A 25,716-nucleotide genomic window follows, 5' to 3' on the forward strand; every position below is an offset into this window, starting at 1 on the left:
AGTCCTGTCCATCCAGCATCACTGGGTGCAGTGTCTCTAAAGGGTGGGGCCGAACTGCACTGTTTATAATTCCATGCCTCAGTGTCTTGGTCATGCTCTGACTGGAGGGTTCTTCCCCCGACAGGGGTTACCTCCTCCAGGAAGCCTTCTCGGATTCATTCTTGCTCTTCCATGAGTGATTCATGGGCTTGCCTGTGTCACTGCTCTACCTTGTATCTTCTCCTGCTGCTCCTGTGACGGTGTGGCATCAGGGGTTTGTTCACAGGTCTGTCTCCCTGCCTGTGAGTTCTGTACTCATCTCTGCATCAGCTGCTCCTGATGCAGGGCCGGCACACAGGCGTTCAATACATATCTGTATGGATGGATGCATGGATGGAGGAATGAATGAATGAATTCATTTTGGTAGCAGAGTATAAGAAGGTGAGGCCTTTTGGAGATTGGCCTCCCTTTCTCCATGCGCAATTCCACTCCACGTCATAAAAGGACATACGTACGGCTTTGTGCTTCTTCAGCACAAAGCATTACCTGGATAGGATCCATCTGACCTTATGCTTGGCTTAAATATGAAACTTAATTACTTAGGCTATGCCAAGGGAAGCACTCAGCTGTCAAGGTGGCTCCCGATACACGGGATTTTAATTTAAAGCAATCTACAGTCATTAACTCTCCTTGCCTCACCATAACTTTCATCAGGTTGAATAACAGTGACATTTTAAATTGAAAAAGGAAGGGGTAGGGATGAGAGGGGCAGGAGGCTGTTGAGATGTGACCTAGTTGTCAAGAGCAGAAAAGACTGCATTAAAACTCACTCCTCTCCCACCCCCATGCCATTTCCTTTGTGTTTTTAAAGACAAACTGGAAAGAAAACTGACCAGCATTGAAGTTTCTTGATGTGACTTGTGTGATCTATTTGGCTTTCAATGTAGAGTTGACTAACGCTTTCCTCCTCCCAACAAAAAATTAATGGAGGGAAGAATGGATTTACCTGGAGAAAACTCCATTTTCTCAGTGAACAAATATTAAGAAGTTTCATATGAGATGCACATTTTGGTGTTCTGGGGCAGTGGTCAGAGATGGAGAGCCCAGACTGGAGGCCAGCCAGTCTGTCCTTCTCTGTGTCCCAGGATCTGTATCTTTCAGGATCCCTCCAAACCTGTCATATCAGCCTGGGAACTACAGCATTCTCTAAGCCAAACATGCTACACAGCTCAATCTTAAGGTGAGGAAACAAGCTTTAGAGAACTTTAGGGATGTGCTGAAGGTCACTCAGTTGGTTCATGTCAGAGTCAAGACAAATATGACAACTACCATTCACTCAACACCTACGTTTGTAGATGTCAGGCTCTTTTATGTACATTATCTCTGTTTCTTACACCAAGCCAGGAGCATCAAATATTGTTCTCTCCATTGAGCAGAGGAAACTTAAAGAGGTTAAGTAGTTTGTGTTCATGACTTTGTGATGTAGATAATTTTGAAATGGGTTATTTTTACATTTGCACCTCTACAGTGCTCTTGAAAACAAACCATTTAACTTCAGCTTTAAAAAACAAACTAATAATGAGCTTAGCAGACATCTCACTTCATTCCTTCCCAGTGGTCCCGTCCCTTATTAGATGAAGTTCAGGACTGGGGAGGCCATGGATGGAGTAATTTCAAGGATGGAATGGAGGTCAAGTTGAGGATGAGCTCAGAGATGGAATGGTGCAGAGTTTCCTATCGTGCACTTTCCTTGATATTAAGAAACACTGAAAAGTACAATGATTTACTTTTATACTGTTCCAAACTTTACTTCTCCTTTTCCTTACACCATGTAATCAAGGCCTCTGAATTCTAGAGATGGAACTCCTTTCATGGCAATGCTCAACTTCCTGCTTAGTATGTATTTGTTTACCTCAGCACTCAACAAGGAGACCCTTGGATTCAGAGGCAGAAAACCCTGTAACAATCCAGCAAGATACGGATTCAACTGAAGTTGAGAGAGGTTACGTAACCTTTCCAAGGACATAAAGCGCCTCCTCATAGTCATGGTAGAGCCAGGGTGGCCTGGCTTCCAAGATCAGTGTTGTCCCGGTGGTTGTATTCTCTTCTCTTTCTGACCAAGGCAAGGCATGAGCTGTCTATCTCCCTGCAGGCTGGACCTGTGTTTGGGTGCAGAAGCTACACATTCTCAGATAGTCAGGCTGCGGGCACATTCCTCTAGCAGTCCCATCCCCCATCTTCATCTGCTGTGAGAGTTTGTGCTGGACATTCTTTTGCCCTTCCAGACCCACTCTCCACCTTTCTCCATCCAGCTTTGTGCCCTGGGGAGGTCCTCTGTGGACCACACTGACAGGCTCCCTTGATCTAAGGCCATGGTAGGAGATGAAGAGGTTAGAGGAGCTGAGGTCAGGTATTTATTCTCTGGCCATCTCCCAGCCAGGTCACTGCAGGTTGGCTTTGTTCCTCGTCAGACTACAGCTCCTGTTAGAAAGCCCTCTGCTATCCCCTCCCCCCGGGTTCTAGGAATGGCTCTCTCCGTTTTTTCCTTTGAGCCTGATGTGGTAATTGCTCTTCCACTTTACTTGCCCTGGGAGAATGTACTCTTTCTGTTGGTTTCCTTAAACCATACCTTTGCAAATGGTTTCTTGGAAATTCCTCGGACTCTTTGAGTGTGCTATCCATTCTCTGCCAAGACCACTATTTCCTCTCCTTCTTTGCTATTTGCAGTTGGTTGAAAGTTTCAACCAATTATTTACTTGATCCATTATTTAAAAGAGACTTTCAAAAAAAAGGTATCATCATAGATCTTAATTTCTTGAAGAATCTTGGGAGTTTGCTAAGCTGTAATCTGCCACCTTCCTTTTCCTGGTTTGCAAATAACAGATTTCACAAAACGGTTGCTCTGGAACTCTAAATTCACTCCGTGACTTTACCAAAAAATGACATTTTTTTTTTTTCCCTGAATCAAAAGAAAATGGAGGAACTTAAAGTCTGCCATATGTTTTCCCCAGTGGAACTGAGTGCCAATGAGTCTGCCGTGGGCACAGGCAGAGTTGTGCTAGGAGGACCATGGAGAAACATCTGAGGTCGATTTAAAATTCCTCTGAGAATTGCTGAAGTCTGGCCGGCAGAACTGGACCTGCAATTTTCTAGGCAACTCTGGGGACCGGATAAAGCTCTGGAATTAAAAAACATGAGTTTATCTTCCAGAGAGACTGCAGCTAGACAGCTCTGGGGTTGCCAAGAGATGGGAGGTGAATAAATCAAGGTTCTCACAGGGGACAAAGTACTAATGTCCAATTACCAGAAATAGGAAGAAAAACCATCTTTCATGTCGTGTTACTAGGTGACCAGATTACTCATTAGCCAAACTAGGATATTTTTTCGGAGGGCAAGGGTGTTCAATTACTCTGTGGCAACATATATAGGCTGGGACTTGATCTGGGAAATGGGAGGTCAGGTCAGAAATAAACAGAGGAACATCTTCCTCAAGAGCCCCTGCTGGGAGAGGTGCCCTCCAGGACATACCTGCGTCTCATCATAGAGTAGTTATTGCATAAACCAGGAGCTGCCATAGTGCAGAGCACCGTTCTTCAGAACGAATAGCTCCATGTGTGTTCAGAACATTCCCTGAGGCTCGGGGTGGCTCTCTTACCACCACACACACAGAATCTTCTTTCATTTCGGTCCCTGAGGTTCTAATTAAGAATATACATCTCCCACTCTCTTCACTCCTACCTCTCTCCCCTTCCAAATTCAGCTGATCTGTGGGCCCAGGGCTGTCTTAACAACCATAACTTGATCCTGATGTCAGTCTCTTATCCAACTCCTCCTGGCTCACTACATCCAGACTTCCCCAAATCCCCCTCCCTTGAGTTTGGCTTCTGCTGATTGTTATTCAAAATCTGTCTTCTTATTTGTCCACACTTAATTTGGTTTTGTTTGAGATTACTGATAAGTCCACACAGTCCTGGAACATTTATGGTGAAACTTCAAAATCCTTAACGTAAGTGACCTTGTGGTTAGCATATTTGGGCATAAGCTCAATATTTTACAAGCATTATCTGACTTAATTTTTACCTCAATCCTATAAAGTCCCCCAATTTGCAGAAGATGAGGCTCAGAATGGCCAAGTAACATAACACAGAGCTTAAAGGGTTCAAATCCAGAACTGTCTCCAAAGCCCCTGTTTTCAACCATGATGCTATACTGTAAAGAATATCAATACTCTTCTCTCAGGATAATATAAAGGGAAACCATCATCACTGGATCAAAGCTGGGAGGGCTCTTGCAGATGATAAAATCCAAATACCTGATTGTATAGATGAATGGAAGTGGGTGGGATGAGAGGAAGCAACTTTTTCCATCGATTGAGTGGGTGTAGAAGAGGTGGGTGATTGCTTATTCAGCATCCATTCTCCCATCTCTTTCTTCCTAAGGGAATCCTGCTTTTGTTTAGGTCTTCTCTATGTGATCATGCATTTCAAGGGAAGCTGGCCCATCTTCAGTCCAAGGGGATGAGTCATGACTGGTCTAATCTATCATGATGATCTCATTCCCCTCACATTGATTGGATTATGCAGGGCAGATGACACCATTTTGGCCAATGACACATGAGGAAATCCACTAAGGGTCCTTGGGGGAAGGTTTCCTCACTTCTAAAAAGAGCTGCAGGAAGATAGCTGAAGATATCTATGAACCTCAGGCAATTCTGATGGAGGGAGAGGAGCTATGAACACTTCCATTATTTACTACTTACTGTGTCAGTTTTCTTATTAGGTCTTTCCCAAAATGATCTCCTCTTCTCAGAACAAAATAGCAAGACAGGTTTTATCATATTCATTCATGGATGAGGAAACTCAGACCTAATAGCAGTTAAGTCATTCAGTGGTTAATTGGTAGATTCAGGATACAAGTTCAGAAATGTATGGCTTCACATTTATCATGCTTTGTAGTAGCTCTTTTCATACTCGAATAAATAGATTTATGTTAGTCTCCAAAAGGACATTCCCCTCTATGTGCCCAGTGGAGTTAGGTTCTCTGAGTCTGCAGAACCCTGCACCCTCAAAGGCTTGTCCAGTGGAGTCAGATGGTCCCTCCAGCTGATACCCGTCTGATGGTCCTCTGAAATGACAACAGCCTAGAGGTGTGCGTGTGATCCAGGAGGTGCAAATCATTCCATATGGCTGGCTCTGGGGACATGTCTGCGAAGCTCCTTTTGTCATGTCTAACGTCTTGCTGTCGACTTTGAATCACTTGGAGATTTTGGCATGAGTTAGCCATGGTCACAGCGAATGGTAGAAAACACCAAGTGATTGTTGCTTTGTACAACTGAAGCAACTGGTTTGTTTGCTTTCTTGGCTGACTTAATTCAGCTGACCAGTATAAGACCAATTTTACTTCTTTTAGAAAAAGCCATGCAAACCTCTCCAAATACAGATAAAAATGTCTGCCTAACAGGGCTGTAGAAGGAACCAACGAGTTAATTTCCCCAATACAGCTTTTGCCACATGGTAAGAAACAGAACAGGCTAGTTCCCTAATTCCCCATTTTCCTCTTTGCTTCCTTTAAATCTTTGCTCTATGACTATCTTCTCAATGAGATGGAAGATATGATTCAGATTGGAACAGGGATTATGGGCAGGCTCTGGAGAAGTGAGATTTCAGCTGGGAGTTTATAATGAGAGGCATTTGCTGGTAAATGGCAGGGGTAAGAGTATTTGGGAAGAAGGATGTAACAGCATGTGCCAAGATGTCAAGACGGAAGCCACTGGCATGTCTCTATCTAAAATGACCACTGTGGGGACTCCTGGGTGGCTCAGTTGGTTGAGCACCCTACTCTTGGTTTTGGCTCCAGTCATGATCTCCGGGTCATGAGATCAAGCCGCGCGTCAGGCTCTGGGCTCAGTGTGGAGTCTGCTTGAGAGCCTCTTCCCCTGCCCCTCCCTCCACTTGCATGCACTCTCTCTTTCTCTCTCTCAAATAAATAAATACATACATCTTTTAAAAAATAAATTAAATGACCATGGTGGTGGGGCTGTAGTGAGTCAGGAGGAACGTGGCATGAGATGAGACTGAAGATGTAGGCAGGCTCAAGTCCCACAGGGCACTGTAGGCCATGTTCTGCATTTCAGATTGTTCCCTAATTCACATGGCAGCCCACTGCAGACTTCTAAGCAAAAGAGTGATCTGCCGCGTGGAAAACAAACTGGAGAAAGGCAGGCATGAAAACAGAGAGCAGTTAGGAGACTTTTGCAGTGGTCCAGATGAGGGATGAGGGCTTGAACTAGAGCGATGACAGTGAAGATGGCGATAAACGGGCATACTTGAGACATATTTTATAGAAGGGAAAAGTATGGCTTGTTGATGGATGCAGAAGGTGAGATGTGGGAGGCATGAAGGATCCTTGGCAGTTTCTGGAATGAGTAACTGAATGGACGGAGGCATCATTGCCTAAGATGTGAAGCACAGGAGGAAAAGCAGTTTTAGGAGAGTAGATCAAAGGTTCAGTTTTTGACAAGTTAAATGTGAGACGCCTGTAGGATATTCAAGTGGGGATGTCAAACGGGAAGATAGGCATATGGTTCCGGAGCTCAGAAGCGTCTGTGTAGAAATACAAATTTGCCAAAATAGAGGATATCTGAAGTCATTATTGTTGTTGGCTGTGGTGTGTTTTGTTTGTTTGTTTGTTTTAATGTCTGGCTGACCTTTACTAGTTTATTTGGCTTCTCTCTTAAATACCTGAACCTATGGTTCTTGTTATATCTTTTAGTCTCCTATCTCAATTATCTACTTTGATGGTTTCTTTCTAATTACATTGTAGAGGCAGAGCACTGCAATAGAAAGATGTAGATTCTGACTATTTGTGTGCCTTGGGCAAATCACTTAGGCTCTCTAGGTATTAGCTTCTCATCTGTAAAAGAACGGTATTGGTTGTTTTCAGTTTAAAAAATCTATGATCCAGTAATCTAAGAATTACCCATAAGGTGTGTCTATTTTTCTAAACCCACAAAGGATTCATGGTTGGACCACTGGGAAATTAGCTTTGATTAGATCTTGAAAGATATTCTGAAGTCCACATCCTGTCCAGCAATTAACAGTTAAACCAAACACTATTAATGACAATCTCAGATACTATTGCTGTATTTCGAACAGCGTTTCTTCTGCGCTTGTGGATACAACATACAGAAAAAGAGTGGAAATTCAGACATTCATTCATCAAAATAACATTACATTTTAATCGAAGACGAACTTGTCTTATTGAAAATTCCGACCGGAATGGGCACTCTTCAAGTGAAGTTAGGAGTAATGCAAATATCATGGTGAGTTCTAGTAGATGTAATAGCCTGGTTTATTGACCACAGGACACATGTAACCGGATTTCTTCATAGTCTTCAAGGTAAAGCCATACAAAGCATCAACATGATCCGTACTTTTTCCTTACCTCAGTGACAGCAAAGCTTCTCTTCCCACAGGGAACCACCTTGTACCACTTGTCATGCAACACATCCATAAACCCATGTGACTTGTACTGACTGATGAGCTCGGATATATTGGAGGTCAGTGGAGAGTTGGGTGGGAGACCAATACCATACCCTAGAAGAAAATATAATCTCAGATCAGCTTTTCGTCTGAGAGGAGCCTAAGGGGCGTCACACACTTGTGTGATATTGTCATCAGCTCTGGTACCAAGGGTAGGGTAAGCTTTCAGCATCTTTCCTTCAAAGGACTCAGAGAGGTCCAAGGTATGATGACTATGCATCTGCTGCCTCTCTGAGCAGAAGAGATGAATCTGGAAAGGAGAGAAATGGGCTATGCATTGTGTTCCAGTGGCACACTGCATCCCAAGATAATTTTGAGATGATACCTTTGAAGACTTTACCAGGACTAGGATTCCCTACGCACCTCTCCTAGAACCCCTCCTCTGAACCTTCAACACACAAAATTGGATTAAATATAACCTCTGGTTTATGACATTCTCTAGTCATTGGTCATGCATCACCCTCTTTTACTTTTGTCAGTTTTTTAAAATTATTATTATTTAAGACCTTTATTAACGGGTGCTTGCCATTGGTTGACTTTTCTGAAAAAGATCAGGTTGTAAACTTTTATTACAAATTAAAAATGAGGTTCTTAAAAATCTCAACTTGACCAGATATGAAACAATTTAAAAACCTTTAAAGGTGTATTGAGAAAAACCAGGCATTTTTTTTTTTTAAACACGTTTGTCATTACCAAAAAGAGAAGTCTTTAGGTAAAAATAACAAAAATCCCATGCTGCATAGATAATGCAGATAGTTCTACTTTTCTGGTCAATGGGCAAAAAGCAAGCACTTAAGGTCTTCAGCTCCAATCTTTTGTTCATTTCTTATTGCTGGAATTTCATCCAACATGAAGAAATGAAGATGAAATTCCAGCAATACTTTTGTCAGTTTTTTAATAATGAGACCATGTGAACATACAGTATAGCATGAGAATTAAAACATCCACAAAAACTTGTTCCCGCCCCCCCCAAAAAAGAGTCTGGTAAGACCAAGCGTTGGAGAAGATGTAGGTCTTAAGATGTAGGTCATAAGATCACTTATATGTTGCTTCTGCGAATACAAATTAATATAACCACTGTGGAAAATAATTTGTTATTTTTTAAAAGATTTTAATTATTTATTTGACAGAGAGAGAGAGGGAGAGAGAGAGCACAAGCAGGGGGAAGAGCAGGGAGAGGGAGAAGCAGGCTGTCCGCTGAGCAAGGAGCCCGACGCAGGGCTCGATCCCAGGAACCTGGGATCATGATCTGACCTGAAGGCAGACATTGAACCATCTGAGCCACCCAGGTGCTCCAAAATAGTTTGCTATTATTTTGTGTAGTTGAACATTCATATGCTCTAAGACCAATAATTTTAAGTACATTTCTAAAGAGCTCCTCTACAACCACACCAGGAGATATGTACCAGAATGTTCTTAGAGGCACTGTTCATAATAGTAAAAATTTGGGAACAACCCAAATGTTCTTTGACAAGAGAATGGGTAAATAAATTGTGGAATATTACATAATTGGAATAGTATATAGTGTGAAACATATGAATTAGAACTACATAGGATAATATGGATGACTCCAAGCAATACTGAGTAAAAAAGATCAGTCCCAGAAGATTACAGCATGAATCCATTGTGTAAATGTAAACATATTCAAAACAAAATAGTATATTTTTAGGAATTCATATGTACGTGGCAGAAGTACAGTTAGAAGAAAAGCAAGGAACTAATAAGCCAAATATCCAGGACAGTGGTTATTTAAGGCAAGAGAGGCAGGGGAAAGGATGACGGAGGAGCACAAAGGTGGATGTAATGTGTTGTCAGAGTTTAATTAATCAGCTTGGACTATGTATCCTCGCTCTATGTGGCTTTACTTCCTTCCCAAACTGTTAATTCACCGTTAAGCTCTTTGATGAGCCATGTGAAAGAGCTAATTAACTACATTTGTCTTTAGCTATTGGACAGCATAGTCAAAAAAAGACATTTTGCCCTCAGGGTGATTGAGGAAGATAAATTAAGAGTATAGCTCGTTCTTTTTTCACTGATAAAGACTAAAAGGCTGTCAAGAATTCAAAGATACTTCATAAAAACAAATACTTGCTATAATTATTCTATCTTACAATTTATTTCCAAGGACATTAGTTTTTGTTCCATTTTTTTTATTGCGTATACACAAATCCTTTTTTAAAAAAAATGAGGCTTGAGATGTGTTTATAACCAATAAAAGAGAAGAAATAAATAACACAGAAAACATCTTTGAGTTTTAAAGAGCTGTATGGTTTTTTTTTCCCCCTGATAATTTTGTTTGTTCCCTAACAATGGCAAGTCAGGGAAGTGATGACAATGTCAAGAGCATGATTAGAATTTTCCATTCAAAGAGCTATTTTGAGTGCCTACTTTGTGCCTAGTAGTTTTGGCTTGAAAAGCAAGACCAACAATAAAAGACTTTACATAGGCAGCCTGTTCTTCTGCTGATGTTATCATTAAATAACATTTTTTATAATGGGTAACTAACCATAAGGAAGTAAGCAGTTTTCTTTAGAAACTTTTATTATAATGAATGCTATTGACAACTCAGCTGCAAGTTCATTCTTTCAGTACTTATTTACATGTCAGCACAACACTAGTCATGTGTATAATAATATTCAATGACTTACTGACTCATGCATTCATCACTCACTCATTCAACAAATATTTACTGAGTGACTAGGCACTGTGTTAAGCGATCAGGATTTAGCAGTGAGCAAGACAGATACAGGCCCTGCCATCATTGAGTGTATACGCTATTAGGGAGATAGCTATTATTGCACTATGTAATGATTATTTCATTACAAGTGAGATAAATGCCATGAGAGAGAACTGGGGCATATATAACATATAGTAGGAGGACTTGGAACTATCTGATGGAAGTGGGTTGATCTTCAGGATAACTAGACCAGGTTTGCTGAATATTACTGTATTTCCCCCCTGAGGCAATAATTTTCAACAACAATTTCTGATATGTATTGAGAGATTACCAAATACTATGCACTATAATAAACTTTGTATGTACCTTATCCCATTTTGTAGATCATGCATTAGACTAAGATTGTAGACTAGACTGTGGTATGTAGTTGAGTTAAATCACTCTGGAAATTTAATAACAAGAACTAGAATATATTGAGTCCTACTGTGTACCAGATAATATTCCACACGTGTCTAATCCCTATAAGAACTTAAGCGTGATATGTATTACTTTAGGACTTAAAGAGTGAATAATAAACTGCCCAAGGTCACGAGCTCGTAGGTGGCAAAGCTAGCATTTGAAAGTATGTCTGTTTGAGTCTAAAACCAATTCTCTTTCCACTGTGTCCAGAGTAGCATGTGACCAAGACAAGGGAATACTTGGCCTATTTCCTCCCCTCCAACACAGGCTCTATCACTGAAATCATGTTGATGTAATCTCCCCAAACCAGGCAATTCAGTAAAAAAACCACAATCATCTAAACTGACAGTTGGTTTTCAGCAGACAAAATATATATTACTCATGGGCAGATTTTGTTTATAAACTTTTCAGTAAGTTGTGGAAATAAATTTTAAGTGCTGCCCTACCTGGTACATGATGTTACATAGAAGAGAAATTAATTAGCAAGGACACCCCCTGACTATACTCTTTCTTCTAAAAATTGTCTCAAAGCCAACAATTCCAGCCCAGCTTAGTGTAATAATGGCAGAAATGTTTTCACTTGATACACACTTATTGCACACCTATTCATCCATTCATTAATTCCACAAACATATGTTGAATGCTTATTCTGTGCCAGATACCCCGCCGAGGGCTCTAGAGGTTTCCAAGTTAACTCAGACACCAATTCTATCCTTATGAAGCTATGGGGGCGATGAGGCAGACATAAATAACTAGACAACATGGGAGAAAGTTACAGTACTTTTCTGGAAAACAAGACAGATGATGCATAAATTCAATAAAGGTCAAATATGAAAACCAGATGCAATGAGGAGGATGGATACAACTTTATGGAGTTCAGAGGAATGAGAACTTGCTACCCGATGGGAGGATGAGAGGAGGCATCTTAGATTGATTCTTGATAGTGGCATTTGGGGTAGATGAGACAGAAATACGTGATGCAAAGTTTAAAAAGCTGGAATTAATACTTATGATAAATCTATATAATTCTAAGAATAGAATTTGTGGCACTACAACAAAAGTATTAAAAATGCCTTAGGGAAAAAGCTATGTTGAAGTTGCAGGGACATTTATAAAACATTGCTACATAGGAAATAATAAATATTAAATCACTCTACTCCACCACGTCAAGGTTAATTTGCAATTGACTGCTAAAAATAGATTACTGTCCTTTTAAATTCTCTATTTTAATACATATATTAAGTATTGACATTTAAATGATTATTAGCATCAATAATAGTTATTATGAGCTAATTAAAACAAACTATGCATATAGAACCAGGGGAGAAATTTCTCACAGGAAAAAAGTTATGTGGTGATTAGATGAGGTATTTGTTAAAAGACATAAAAATCCATTTCATTCAGAAACATAAAATAGTAAAACTTTGAAGGTTTCATTTCTGTCCTTCTCTTTATTGGTTGCTCTTCAAATTTGATTGTGTTCATTGGTCAAAGAATTCTTATTTTTAAATTGCTGACTCAACCTAGCAGCCTGAGTTGCTTTCATTATCATTAGAAACGTGGCTTTGCAATAAAGACGAGGTTGACTATTTTGTGGTTGATGGATGAAGCAAAATGGAATCCTTCAACCCTAAAGATGAAGGCATCAGGCACCCTGGAAATTGGATACAGCTTAATAGCCCAAGAGAACAATTTTCAGAACAGAATTCTGATCTTTTCCCCATGGATAAATCAGCTTTACTCAGCTAAGAGTGGGGGAAATATATTTTGGCTAGTTAGAAATTCATAGACTAAAAGAATCTTCCTGAAATGTAGTTGGGTAATAGATATTTTGAAAATGAGATCTTAGATAGGGTTAAAAAGGCTTCAGGAAAGAAAGATTAATTCATTTTTGCTGTTTGTCCTTGGAATACCACATTTAGCTACTCTGGGGCAATGGTTGAGAACATATTGTAATAGCCCCAACTGTAGAGTAGACTTTAAAAATGGGTTTCCCTTACCCCCAACACATGAGAGTGGAAGAGAAGTGTGTGGGAGAAGCTGAGATATGTGAGGGCTATCTATCCTAGGATAATTTTCTGGGGAATCAGTCTCAGTCTATTAATTCAATATACTGAATAATAACAATAATTTACTGGGCACTCCGTGCTTGTCCATGCTTCACATGCATTATTTCACTTAACCTTCACAACTCCACTCTAGATTGGTAGTCATAGACCCATTATACAGATGAGGGGCCTGAAGAACAGATAAAATGACTTGTCCCATGGGGCATAGTGAGTAACAGCAACTCTATTCTCACCCAAGCGCTTGGACTCCAGAGCCAGTGCTCCAAGCACTGTATTAAATAATTAGTGGGAAGGAAGTAAAAGAACAAACTCAAAAAACAGGCAAAGATCTTTGGCAGAAAGGTCACAAATCATTACTGTGCTGTTCCATTACTCTTTCTTCCCGTTTGACCTTTATTGTCAGCTAACTCCAATGCATAAATTTGGGACACGTATTCATTTATCTTAACACTTTCTTTTTTTTTTTAATTTGTTTGTTTGTTTGTTTGTTTGTTTGTTTTATTTATTCATGAGAGTCAGAGAGAGATAGAGAGAGGCAGCGGCAGAGGGAGAAGCAGGCTCCCCGCCTAGCAGGGAGCCCGATGCAGGACTCGATCCCAGGACTCTGGGATCATGACCTGAGCCGAAGGCAGACGCTTAACCATCTGAGCCACCCAGGCGTCTCAACACTTTCTTTTTTTCCAGAGCACACTATACGTCTTTGTGTCCCTGGTGGATGGTATTTAACGTGACAAAAGACTTTCCACAGGCTTCTGAATTCTGGAGAGTTTCGGTTTGCTGTGCTGAGTCCTCAGGAAAAGGTTTCAAACTCAAAGTGGCGCCACTGGCTCACACTGGCCCCACCTTTACCTTTTAAGCCTAAATAAATGCAGAATGGTGGAGTTGGGATGGGTGAGCAGTTGTCACAAGGAGCTGGTGTGATATCAATACTATATAAAGTGAATGTACATTCAACCTGAAGCAATCAATGGACTCGCCCTTCCCTCCTAAGTTCCTGAAGCCAGGGAAGCACCTGGGAAAGTATATGCAGTTATCAGGGTCCCTTGATGAACTGCATCATGCATCAGTCTGTGAATTAGATACTTATTTCAAATTTAACCTCATGAGTTACATAATAGGTAATACACCATCTATTACATAACTGTTATTACACAGGGGATACAGATACATCTATAAAACATTCCTGTAAGCTAAAAGGGTAAGAATTGTTCGTAAATTGCTTTCATGACATTTTTATGCCTCTAAAGTCTGATTAATTAATAAGTCCACATTTTTATAAGTTCAAGAAACATAAATGTTGTCAAAGCATATGATATTTTCAAAAATTTCATCGAGAGAAATATTCCCTAAAAATTTATGAGATTAACATTTTTTTAAAAAAGGAGTGATCAAGACTTTTGCTGGTATCTCTATCACATTGCTGTTTGTAACTTGTAAGTATCCTCCCTTTGTGTTTCACCAAGTTCTGTTTTCAGGCTGTGAACTTGGTGGCAGGGGCGGTACTGAATTAAATTTTCTGATTTGCACCTCACCCAGAATAAACCAGCAGTGATTTTTTTTTTTTTTTGAATAAACCAACAATGAGGGGAATGCTTTCTATTCAAATCGGTGGTCTTTCTGTTCTCTTGCCGAAGAGCTCTTTCATGCACCATTTTGTGCTTATCCCCTTTGAAAACAATGTGGTGTGTGGGGATGATGGGAACTGTAAGACACTCAGTCTCAGGAGCACAGATGGAAATGTAAACAGGAAACTAGTGGGGAGTTAATTGTTTGGCATCTGGCACTGGGGTCTAGGAGAGGCAAACAAGCCATCTCACCACTGTCTTTTGACAAGATAGGGTTGCCCCCTGAAGACAAAGGTGGAGAATGGGGTCCCTCATTCTTATGCCTGCTACAAATGATTCATTGTTAGTAGCTGCTAAAGGCAGAAGGGACCTCAATTACCCAGTACATCTAGGACAGAAAAAAAATGTAACATCCTTTCCAGATCCCCAGATGCCACAAAAAAAAAGGGAATTTTTCCATTGTTACATCAAAATGGGGTTATATGATAAATGTCCTTTTGGTTTTCTTGCCTTCTTTGTCTTCTTCTTCTTCTTTTTTTTTTTTAGACTTTTCTATCTCAGATTGTAGTTTTAATAGAAGACAACTACCACTAAATCTCTCTTCCTGAGTTCTATCCCTGGTTCAGGTGGAGGTCACTTTGCCTGGAGAGAAGATTGATTTCTCTTAGGAGAGGCTCAAAGAAACAACATCAGCTCTTACATTCTCATTCATCATAAAAACAAAGACTGAAGTAAAAAATTTGCTGATATGTTTAGGGGAGACAGAGACCAACTGTGGCTGGGAAACTGAAATCAGAATAGTTTTGATACACTAGTTAACATACGGAAAAGCAGAGTTTTCTGGAAATAGGACTTGGGCACCCTCATGGGATTGTTTCAAGTCAAAGTGTTTTCTGACAAGTGAGCACGGCTATCTTGAGAGCCAGCATGTACTGTCAGAGAAGGGAAGCTGGGAATTGGGAGATGTGAAATTTGCTGGTTCAAACTATCAGCTCCATATATCAACTGTTGTCCAGAATGAAAGGAGCAACTGACAAAGCAATCCTTCTTTGGCCCTGAAGTTTGATTGATTGGTTGATCAAGTTGGGAGCAAAAATTTGCTGTCAGGGGGGAGAAAGGCAAACTCGAAATCCCAAACAAGGTTTTGTTTAGGACTCTTAAAGGTTACTAAGATACAGAAGATTTCTTTTTCTATTGTTTTCCCACCTAGTGGAAAAAACATTTATTTAGGAACCATGAGATTTGGATTCTAATTCCAGTATTATCATTTAATTGTGATTATGAAAAAATGATGTAATGTCCCTGGGCTTTCTTGTGGATAAATGGAGTAGATTGGCTTAGATCAACATTGAGGTCCTTCCAGTTGTAGAATGCGATCATTCTAGTTTTTGCATCAGATTCATCACAGGAATTAGAAAATACAGATTAAATCAAAATTGGACTCCCCATTTGTTATACTATGCACTATTCTCAGATATCTGAGGCAACATCATCTGGGTAACAACAATGTTTGTTGTTGTTTTTCAAACAATTGGATAAATAAATTTTTATGGAGTAGGTGAAAAATAAATTCCTAGCTTCAGCAACTTAATAGCTAAGTGCTTATGAGTTGAAGATGAAAACAAGGGAAGATGAATAGCTTTTTGCTCTGACTCTGGCATTTATGACTTGCTTGGTTGGCAAACTGAGCATATCCTGAGTTAAAGTGAATCAAGAGTGACTGGCTCATACCTTCTATAGCAAATGGCTTCCCCACGGTTAGAAGTTTGCAGTCAGCATCTATTGACACTTCATAATCCAAAAGGGCTTTGTCCATGATGAAGGCGTCTAGTTTCTCTGGATCATTCCTATATTTAAGACCAAGAGAAGAAAAGAGAAAAATGATTCATTAATAGACAGGAGGTTGACAGCTGGCTTTTGTTTAGGGGACAGAAACCTGGAAAGAAAGGGCAGCCCAAGCTAGGTAGCTGCTGACTCAGCCTTGTTGACATCTCACTGACGCATGGAAAATAGACCAGGGGAAACAGACACTCTTCTAAGACAGCATGACATCTTTCCAATGAGTTTATCTACCAATTCCTTTTATTACTTCTAAATCCAACAATAAACCCAGAGTGACTGAATTGAATGGGAAGGTTCATTTCTCTTACATTAACTGAGTGACTCGTTTGTGCGAGGCACAGTATTGATTGTTCTCCACACACTGTATCACTCATAATGGCTGTGAGGTGGGTGGTATTGGTATTATCCCATTTTAGCAGATGAGGAAATTGAGCCTTCAAGAGTCAAAGTAACTGGATCCAGGTTACATAGCTAGTAAGTGTGGGAGTCATGTGATCTCATTAATCAATATGTGGAAATTTTTATTTCTTTCTGTCATGATCACTATCATATTCTTCAGCAATCAGGTATCATTTCATATTTAGGAATACATAATAAGGAAATACAAATATGAGATCTAGCAGTCCTGGGGAAAAGGGAGTTGAGAGGTCTCTTTAAAGTCCATGGGCTAGCATTCATTACCTGGAGGGGGAAGCATAGGTAATAGATCTTAGTGATCTGCTCTATTAATATATCTCCAGAGGTTCATGTTTCACTCCCATCCTAGGAGGCAATTCAGGCAGGAATCATTTAAGGTAGGTGTCCCTGGCTTGTTATCAGTGAATCAGATGTGGACTGGGCTCAAGATACCAACAGATGCCTTGTGCATCCTTCATGTGTTCTCCCCATTTTTTAAATATAGGCACAGAAACGGTCCAGAGGAAGGTATGTCTCAGCACCGGCAGAGTTCCCAATTACAAAGGAGGCAAGGAAGGGGGCATTTTAAAAGGAACCGTTTAAGCTGTATGCAATGAGTCTTGTTTTCAGCCACCTCAAATCCTTTTTGGAAAGGTGTAGGATATACAGCCATTTAAGAAAGGCTTTCTGACCTCAGGACTATCCAAACATCTTGGCAAAGAGAACAACTCTTCTCTATTCCATCTAGACTCAGTCATTCCTGTCTCAGAGCCAAAAATGAGTCTATTGGAATTCATAGAGTGGAGTGGCCTTAAACTCAGAATAGAACAAGGCTAGGGCCCATCAAAAATCTAAAAAAGAAAGACACACTTAGACACGTCATCATCAGTCCGAAGGAAGTACATATTTACATGGATGGCTTTGTCTGGGCCATACATTGACACAGAGTAAATAGGCCAACTTCCCTTTTCTTGATGCCAGTGACCATTGCTTCCTCTTTCTACTCTTCCAGCCTATTCAAAATGCATTCCCTTTTCCAGGGGTATTGGATGGAAGTCATAATGAGATCTGTGTTTAACTTTAACCAAAATAAAAAACATCTCCCAGCTCCACAGCTGTGGGAAGCTTCAGAAAGGGTTGAGGATGTGAACTGTCTCCTAGGAGCTGATGATGAGGAAGCTTAATGGAATCTTGGCAATAAAATAAAAATCAAGCTGAAAGATGTTTCTCCAATAAAAGTTTTACTGCCACAGTAACAAAATGTACCTTGGGAGCTACACAGCAACTAGTCACCACTTACCAGCACTCCGCAAATATTTGAAGTAGCAATGGCAATAGAAAAAATTGGGGTTCAGTTTTTCTAAGCAATAATTACTGAGGTCCACTTTCAGTGGTATCCTTAAATAATTACTCCTGATTTTGGACTGCAAAGTGAAGTTAGTTATGACAGGTCTCTCTTGCATAGGAAGGCAAGAAGCAATTAGCTCACAGACTCCCATGGGGCCCTGAATCACTGGTGAGGAAGTGGATGGGTGTGACCCAGGTATAAGCAGCTTTTAGACTAGTTGAATCATCCTTCCAGTTGGCAGGTTCCCCAGGTGTTTCTCCCACTATGGAATCATGCTCTGCCTTTTTGAGAATTCATTTAATCATACATATACCACAAAATAATACATATGCCACCCTAATACATATGCTCATAAGTGACTCTGGAGGTGTGTTCGGCAGGTTAGGGCTCTGGGATATCAGGGGGATAATATGAGGACTGTGGTTTCTTGGAGTGGTGGCTAAGAGCATAGGCAGTGACTGGGACCAAACATGGAGAGAGAAGCCCAAAGACAAGAAGTCAAGAGGGCACGAATGGTAAGTTCTGCCTATATTCCAATGTCACCTCCACCAGCGAATCACCTGGAGAGCTTGTTAATATGCAGTCTCCGGGATGGGGCCTGGCAGTCTGCATTTCTCACAAACTCCGAAGTGCTAATGGGAACGTGGATGCTGCTGGAACATAGACTATTCTTTGAACATCAAAGACCTACTTTTCTGTTGTGGTTCCTAGACTGTCCTGCAACAGCAAATGGATTCTAGAGACCTGGTTCTAGTCCTGACTCTGCCACTTGCTGGCTATATTACTGTGGACAAGTTGCTTCCTTCAGGTCTCAGCTTCTTCACTGGTGCCTGCTTTTCTAATGACTCCATCTCTCCAGGCTAGAGTGGGGACAACCCGGAGTATTGGACCCTTCTCAGGTGAAGCCTCCAGAATAAATGAATACCCTGAGTGGAGGGACCTGGGGACTACCACGGTAGTGGTGCATCTCGCTCTTTTCACACTGCCAGAAAGGCCCGCTTTGTCAGCGATTACTGTCTAGCAGGGAGCCATTGCCATCCCCCTGACATCTTCTTCTCTCTCTCAGCCGTGAATTTGACTGAAGAAGAGAATACAGAAGAGGAGCTGGAAGGCAAAGGAGCACTCAACTCTGTTAGAGAAGGACTCTAACATTTTAATGTTCTTGCAAAACCAAAAGTGCCATTTCATAGTGCAAAAGTAGCATTTCATCCTACATAACTTTGCAAATCTGAGAGCACAAGCCTTCCTCTCTAGACTCTATAGAAGTCCATAAGGAGTATTAGGGTCCTGTCACCAGAGCTCTTCAGAAACATATTAGCTCTTACGTCTCATACAATTATTTATTTGTTTCCCTTCTCCCCTAAAAGAGAATTTGAGGTGGCAAGTCCTTCTGTCCATTGGGAAGATTACTGTGGTTGGCCATAGGTAAAACCAGAGTCCTGGGGCTGCATGAGTTTAGGGATTGGGGGCTTGGACATGTGTCCTTGTCCTGGGACTATCAGGCACAAGGGAGAGGACTGCTCACCCTCACACTGTGGTGTGGTGCTTATCCTTCTCCCAGGCGGACTAGATGAGCAGATCCATAACTACACCACCCTCCTTTGCATTCAGCTTTGCTGAATTACAGGCTCTGATAATCTGCCATGGCAATGTGATTGCTCTTGATTGCTTCTCATAAATTCTGATGAGAAGGATGCAGGCATGGGAATCATTGCCTTTTATCTTATTTCCCGTCTACAGGAAATCTCTAAGATAAATTCCATTTCCTTGTGGCAAGAGGAGACAGTCCATGGGCTTAGAAATTCACTGTGAAGGAAAGGGCTGCTTTGGGACACTTTATCCTTTGGCCACATTCCCTGAGTGTTTGATCATTTCAGCACCATTGTTTTCTCAAGTGATGTCAAGCCAACATTTACTTCCCCCACCATCTGCTACACTAATGCCCCACGGGCACTTTGAGCAAAGCTACTGCCAACTGGGGACGATGCAGGTAACTAGTAATCTAGGTCACATAATTAAATGCACACTATTCCATACTGCCTTCTCGCTCTTACACAGTGTGAGGTATTACTGAACACACAGTGGGTATACTTAGCTGTCATTTTAAAAAACCAACAAATACAGTAGCTAAGACTTCTCTCTCAGTGAGAACTTTCTGGACCCAAGAGGTTGACACTCACTTCAGATACTCCACTCCATCAGGGGTGGCTGGTACATTGTACCTTCTCATATACTCATGCATCTCTGGGAAGCTTTGCCTCACATAATCTTCAGCACTGCTTTCCCGGACAGTTCCAAAGCGGAAGCCTTGAGAGGGATGATGTAGCTATGAGGGAGAAAGAAATGTCTTTAATACAAATTATTCTTAGGATTGTTTTCAAAAATTATCTCTTCCATCACTCTTTGGACTTGATTAGTGATTTAGAACTTTTCAAACACACAGCGATATAAACACCTACACAGAAATGTACAGACATGGACATAGTCTTTCATACCCCGGTTTTCACATAAGTAATTGTTCCATCTTCAGAAGCAAATGTATGGAAACAACAAACATAAAACAGTTTTCTGCTTTATGCTGAAACTTATCAGAATTCTTTAGACACTATAAATTGGCATGCAGAACCAGCCTCATTATTATAAATTGCATATTGGAGAAAGTATAAAGACAATAAATTAAAGGCTGTGCTTCTCCTTGGTTAGAACTACACAAAGACCAAGTTAAAACCCTGTATCTTGAGACTGAAACACACCTGACCCAAAGTAGTGAATACATCCCTTTTATGTTTATCCATTTTATGCTGTATTTTAAGTTTGTTGAATTTATTTTTCGTGTAATTATGAAATTATCTCTTTCCTTTAGATAACTGTAACTGTATTTTCCAGTGCTGAGTCATGCTACATATTTGCCCAAATGGAATGGGATATAAGGCACTTAGGAGTCACAGAGGAGAAGGGCAGCCGGGGTAGACCCACTACTATAGTTCTCCAGGGTATAGGACCTTGCAGTGAGAAGTAGCACATGTGCTCTGCAGAGCTTTTCTGTCACTAAAGGATAATAAAGATATAGCACATGCAACATTATTATTTATGAAAGGTGTACAGAAGTGTTAATGTAGCATCTAGACTTAACATTATTTCCAATATAAGAATGAATTGGGATTGGGCTGTGTTATAAAGAGAGTTGAATATCCTGTAGTCAGGAGTATTTTAGAGAGGCAACTTCTCCACAATTGTCACATTAGATTTCCTGCACTTCTTTGTTCTACTTTATGTTAACAGATTTGATGTCATTGCTTCTGACTTGAAGTCCTGGGACAGGAATCCATGGATGGGCTTTGTGGAGTTTATAAAGCTCCTGAAATTGTAGGCAGCATTTTATGTAACTATGTTTGTAATTGTCTTCTTTTTTTTTTATTTATTTGACAGAGAGAGACACAGAGAGAGAGGGAACACAAGCAGGGGGAGTGGGAGAGGGAGAAGCAGGCTTCCCGCCGAGCAGGGAGCCCGATGCAGGGCTCGATCCCAGGACCCTGGGATCATAACCTGAGCCGAAGGCAGACGTTTAACGACTGAGCCACCCAGGCGCCCCAACACCTACTCATTTTTTAAGGCCAAGATCAAGACTTGGTCTTTGAAATCTCTGGTCTTATCTCGCTTCACTCTCCTATCTTGAATAAAAACAAAAACAATTTACTCCTTATTTATTGTGCTGGTACAGTATCTTGCATGTACATAATATGTAGTCTAGCTATTTATGTAACCATATTTCACACTTCTCATGCATTACCTCTTTGATCCTCCCAAGAAACTTAGGAGGTACTTCTATTATCTTCCTTTTATAGATGAAGAAACTAAAGATCAGAAAGTTTGTCATTTGCCCAAAGTTATAGAGCTAGTAAATGGTGGACCTGGGATTTGAACCCAGGCAGTCTGATGGAAAATAGTGAGTTTTTGAACACTGTGAACATCACTTCTGATACTATGTTATACTGACTCTTGGTATGGTCATTACAAAACTTGCTACTTATGTGTCTGGCAGTGAGCTAAGGGCCTTAAATATTTTTAATTCCCACAATAATCCTGCAAGATAGATATTTTCATGTTTTACAGATTAAGATGCTGAGGTTTGGGTAGTTAAAGTGACAAATTCTCAGTTAGTAATTAGCAAGACTCAGCCCATGTTCTTTTTCCCAACATGCAGACTGAATTACTTATTTGCATATCAGAGACCTATATGACACTTGGCACCTGACAGGTGTGCTATATGTGTTTGCCAAATTAACTCACTTTACACTTGTCTTATTCTCTCTCCACCCACCTGACTTCTCTCAGCTTTCAGCACTTCCCTAACTTGCTGTCTGTGCGGCACCCTCTTTCCATAAGCCTTCACAGTACACATAATTTTCTTTGCTAGAACCTATCACAGTTGCACTTGTTAAATTTTTTTTTTACAGAGAGAGAGAGCACTTGCATGAGTTGGGCAGGAGGGGCAGAGGGAGAGGGAGAGAGAGAACCTCAAGCAGGCTCCATGCCCAGCACAGAGCCTGATGCGGGGCTTGATCTCATGACCCTGAGAGATCATGACCTGAGGCAAAATCACGAGTCAGATGCACTTAACTGACTGAGCCACACAGGTGTCCCTGCACTTCTTAAATTTAATTGTGTAACAGCTTAATGTCTAGACTTTCAGCTTCTTCACTGGACTGGAAGCTGTGTGTGATGAACATGTTATGAACCACTGTATCCCAAGGCCTTTTATCATGTAGTTGTTCAATTAAAATGCTTTACAAATGATCGATAACTATTCTTTGAACACACAGGGAAGTGAGGGCTTTGTCATCCCACTTAGCACAAAAGGAGCTAACAATTTAGCTTACAGCTCTGGCTTTTGAAATGAACCCTCCTTTTAGGGTATAGGGATCTTAGACCAGTAATTAAAATACTTTTGTCTTATATATGAAAAGAACCCCTTTTAGAAGTCCGTTTCCTCAGGGCACCTGGGGGGCTCAGTCCGTTGAGTGGCCGGCTCTTGATTTCAGCTCAGGTCATGACCTCAAGGTCTTGGGATTGAGCCCTGCATCAGGCTCAGCGGGGGAGCCTGCTTGAGGATCCTCTCTCTCTCCCCCCTGCCCCTCCCCTCGCTTGTGCTCTCTCTCTCTCTCTCTCTCAAATAAATAAATAAATCTTAAAAAAAAGAAGCCCATTTTCTCACATTATTCTGGGACAGTAGTTTTATGGCCTTTGAACTATTTCTAGGCAAACCCTGACGCTCTTTTCTCTGCTGAATGCATTAGTACTTCATTCCTTCCTATGTCATGGGATGGAGTCATGAACCAGCAGATCCAGGCTCATATTCCAGTGGAGAACTAGCCCTTTGTGTTTCTTCTTTTCCACGCCTTTCAGTTTGCCTTTTGCTCATGGCCATGGCTCTGATGCCTGTGAAGGGAACAGTTTTGAGGTTTTGAGAAGGGAAATTTCCTTCAACACTAACACAAATAACCAAACTCCAATGGGAAGAAGTATTTTATTAGCCTGACAGGGACCCCACTCTACGTTGGAGAAACACTGCCGACCTCTTTGGTCCAAGTCACCATCATTTCTGCCCTCTGCATACTTCCTCTCTTCCCCTCCATTCCAGTCAGAGTAATCTTGGAGCCCAAAGCTAATCATTCACTCATTTGCTTAACACCTATCAGTGGCTCCCCATTGGCCTTGGGATAAATGTGGCCTTCTCAAGGGAACTCCATGATTCAGCATGACCTTGCTCTGTTTTCTTCTGTCCAGCCTCATCTCCCCACTCTCCTCCTGGTCCTCTAAGCTTTAGCAGTTCTCTCAGTTCTTCCAACATACACTTTTTGCTTGACCAGAGCTCTTGCCCATAGTCTTCACTCTGCCTGGAATGCTCTTTTTCTCCTCAACCCCACCTTTCCTTTGTGTAGCTCACTCTTAAATATTGCTTTACCAGAGCTTTCACTGACCCCTAGACTAGATTAGGCCACCTGACACGCTCTCCCATTATGCCCTGCCATAGTATTGATAAAACTTGGAATTATTTGTGCAATGTCTGCTTTTCCTATTAGCTTGTAAGTTCCCATGAGGGCAGGGCCCATGCCTATCTCATTTGAGTACTCATTAAGTCATCAACAAATACTAGCTACTATTAAATCTATCATCATCATCATGCAACAAACACAGTGCCTGGCACACAGTAGTTGCCTGATAAATATTGGTGTAATAAGTCATCATTACTAACATAAAATTTCCTTAGGTTAGACACGTTATATACTTTTGTCACACTTCATGTTGTCTTTCTTTCCTCTTAAAAATTATTTTTTTCCCTTGAATTCTTATCTTAATTCTTTTGAAGCGATATATTCTTTTTATTTCTGTGTGTGAGATTCTAATAGAAAAAAATAATGGGCTACTCAGGCAGTCACAGGATAATGGAATCAGAAAAGGGATCTATGAAGCAATTGATGCAACCCGATGGGCCAGCACAGTCCATCCTGTGTGTCCACGTGGTGTATAACTTGAACAGCCAGGGACGTCAGGAAGCCTGCATCAGGGAGGGACGGTAAAAGCTTACAAAGAGCTAAAGCAGTTGTGTTACATTACAGCTATCACCAGGAAGTCCCAGGGAGAGGAAAATCTCTTTAAAGTTTCAGCTAACTGTTTCACCAGCTCTTCTAGTTCTGTTTATATTTGTTTCAACCTCTTCAGGCCTTGGGGAAATATCTAAGGTTAAACTCTCTATTTGTATGTGAACTGTTCGGTATTAATGGAATACTGAACTCTACCCAGAGCACCTGCATGGAGAATAATCAGACATGCGTTCTGCAGAAAGCAGAGAAGTGGCTCAAAACAAAATGGAAACAAACCCAAGGAACGATCAAGGGGCTATGTCCAAGGAGATATGATGCTTTAGATAAAAAAAACAAAAACAAAACAAAAAACAGTCTAAATGCTGGGTATTTTCATTTATTGTCCATATTTGTATTTATCTGAGATTGTACTTTAAGAAATGGAATGTAATGTTTAATGTTCTTCGGAATTGGGTGGACAGGGCCATTCTTAATCTCCCCAGCGGAATGGGATATACTAGCTATTGAGACCATAGATCCTCCCCATGCCATTATTTTATCCACTTAAAACCTGTGGACTCAATAATATGGAATGGTCTCAGAGTTCTGAAGGGCTTTAAAAGTCATCTACTATAATCATCCACTGATTTCTGAATCCTTTATGGCAAAGCTAAACATACTACCTGGTATTTAAGATGTAGATTCTGATTCATTAGGTCTAGTTTGGAGCCTGAGAGTCTGCATTTCTGATAAGCTCCCAGGTGATGCTGACACTTGGTTCACGCTAGTCAGACTTTGAGTAGCAAGGCTTATTTATAACATCACTATTAAGTGCCTGTTACATCTCTGCTTGAATGTCTTCAGAGAAAAGGAAGTCACTCCTCTTAAAGCCTATCTTCTGTATAGGAAGAATGACTCTATGTCCCACCTAGTCAGTCTACCCATTTAAATATATAATAATAATGAAATAACAGTGAATATTTTTGTGTATTTACTATATCTTGATACATTTAAATCTAATGAGATTGTTACTTTTATTATTTATTATTATATATGAAGGGTTAAGATTTGGGGAGATTCAGCACATTGTACAAGACCAGCAGAAAGTGATAAATGAAGATTTGAATCCGACTCTGTGTGACTTGAAGCCCTCACCCTATCTGGCCCTACATTCTGCCTTTACAGGCTTGTGTTACTGTCCAAATTTTAGCTTTAACTAACGCAAACCTGCCTGTGCTACAATTTAAAAAACTATT

General features: G+C 40.7%; 1 protein-coding gene across 4 annotated transcripts in view; it reads right to left on the reverse strand.

The window, feature by feature from the left end:
* Positions 1-25,716, reverse strand: part of GRIN3A (glutamate ionotropic receptor NMDA type subunit 3A) — a 170,945-nt gene that overhangs the window by 48,108 nt on the left and 97,121 nt on the right. For all 4 annotated transcript variants that reach the window (XR_010407841.1, XM_064579873.1, XM_045882807.3 and 1 more), the window contains exons 4-6: positions 20,057-20,202; positions 16,022-16,137; positions 7,423-7,574 (exon numbers count right to left, since the gene is read on the reverse strand). Coding sequence is in view for 3 of the 4 variants with exons in the window: in XM_064579873.1 (XP_064435943.1) it covers positions 7,423-7,574; positions 16,022-16,137; positions 20,057-20,202 (414 nt within the window). In the remaining variant the exon portion in view is untranslated. The remainder of the gene's footprint in view (positions 1-7,422; positions 7,575-16,021; positions 16,138-20,056; positions 20,203-25,716) is intronic.

This window comes from Mirounga angustirostris, unplaced genomic scaffold, assembly GCF_029215605.1.
Source record: "Mirounga angustirostris isolate CCGP_5_RB_7025 unplaced genomic scaffold, mMirAng1.0.hap1 SCAF_15, whole genome shotgun sequence".
Classification (NCBI taxonomy): domain Eukaryota; kingdom Metazoa; phylum Chordata; class Mammalia; order Carnivora; family Phocidae; genus Mirounga; species Mirounga angustirostris.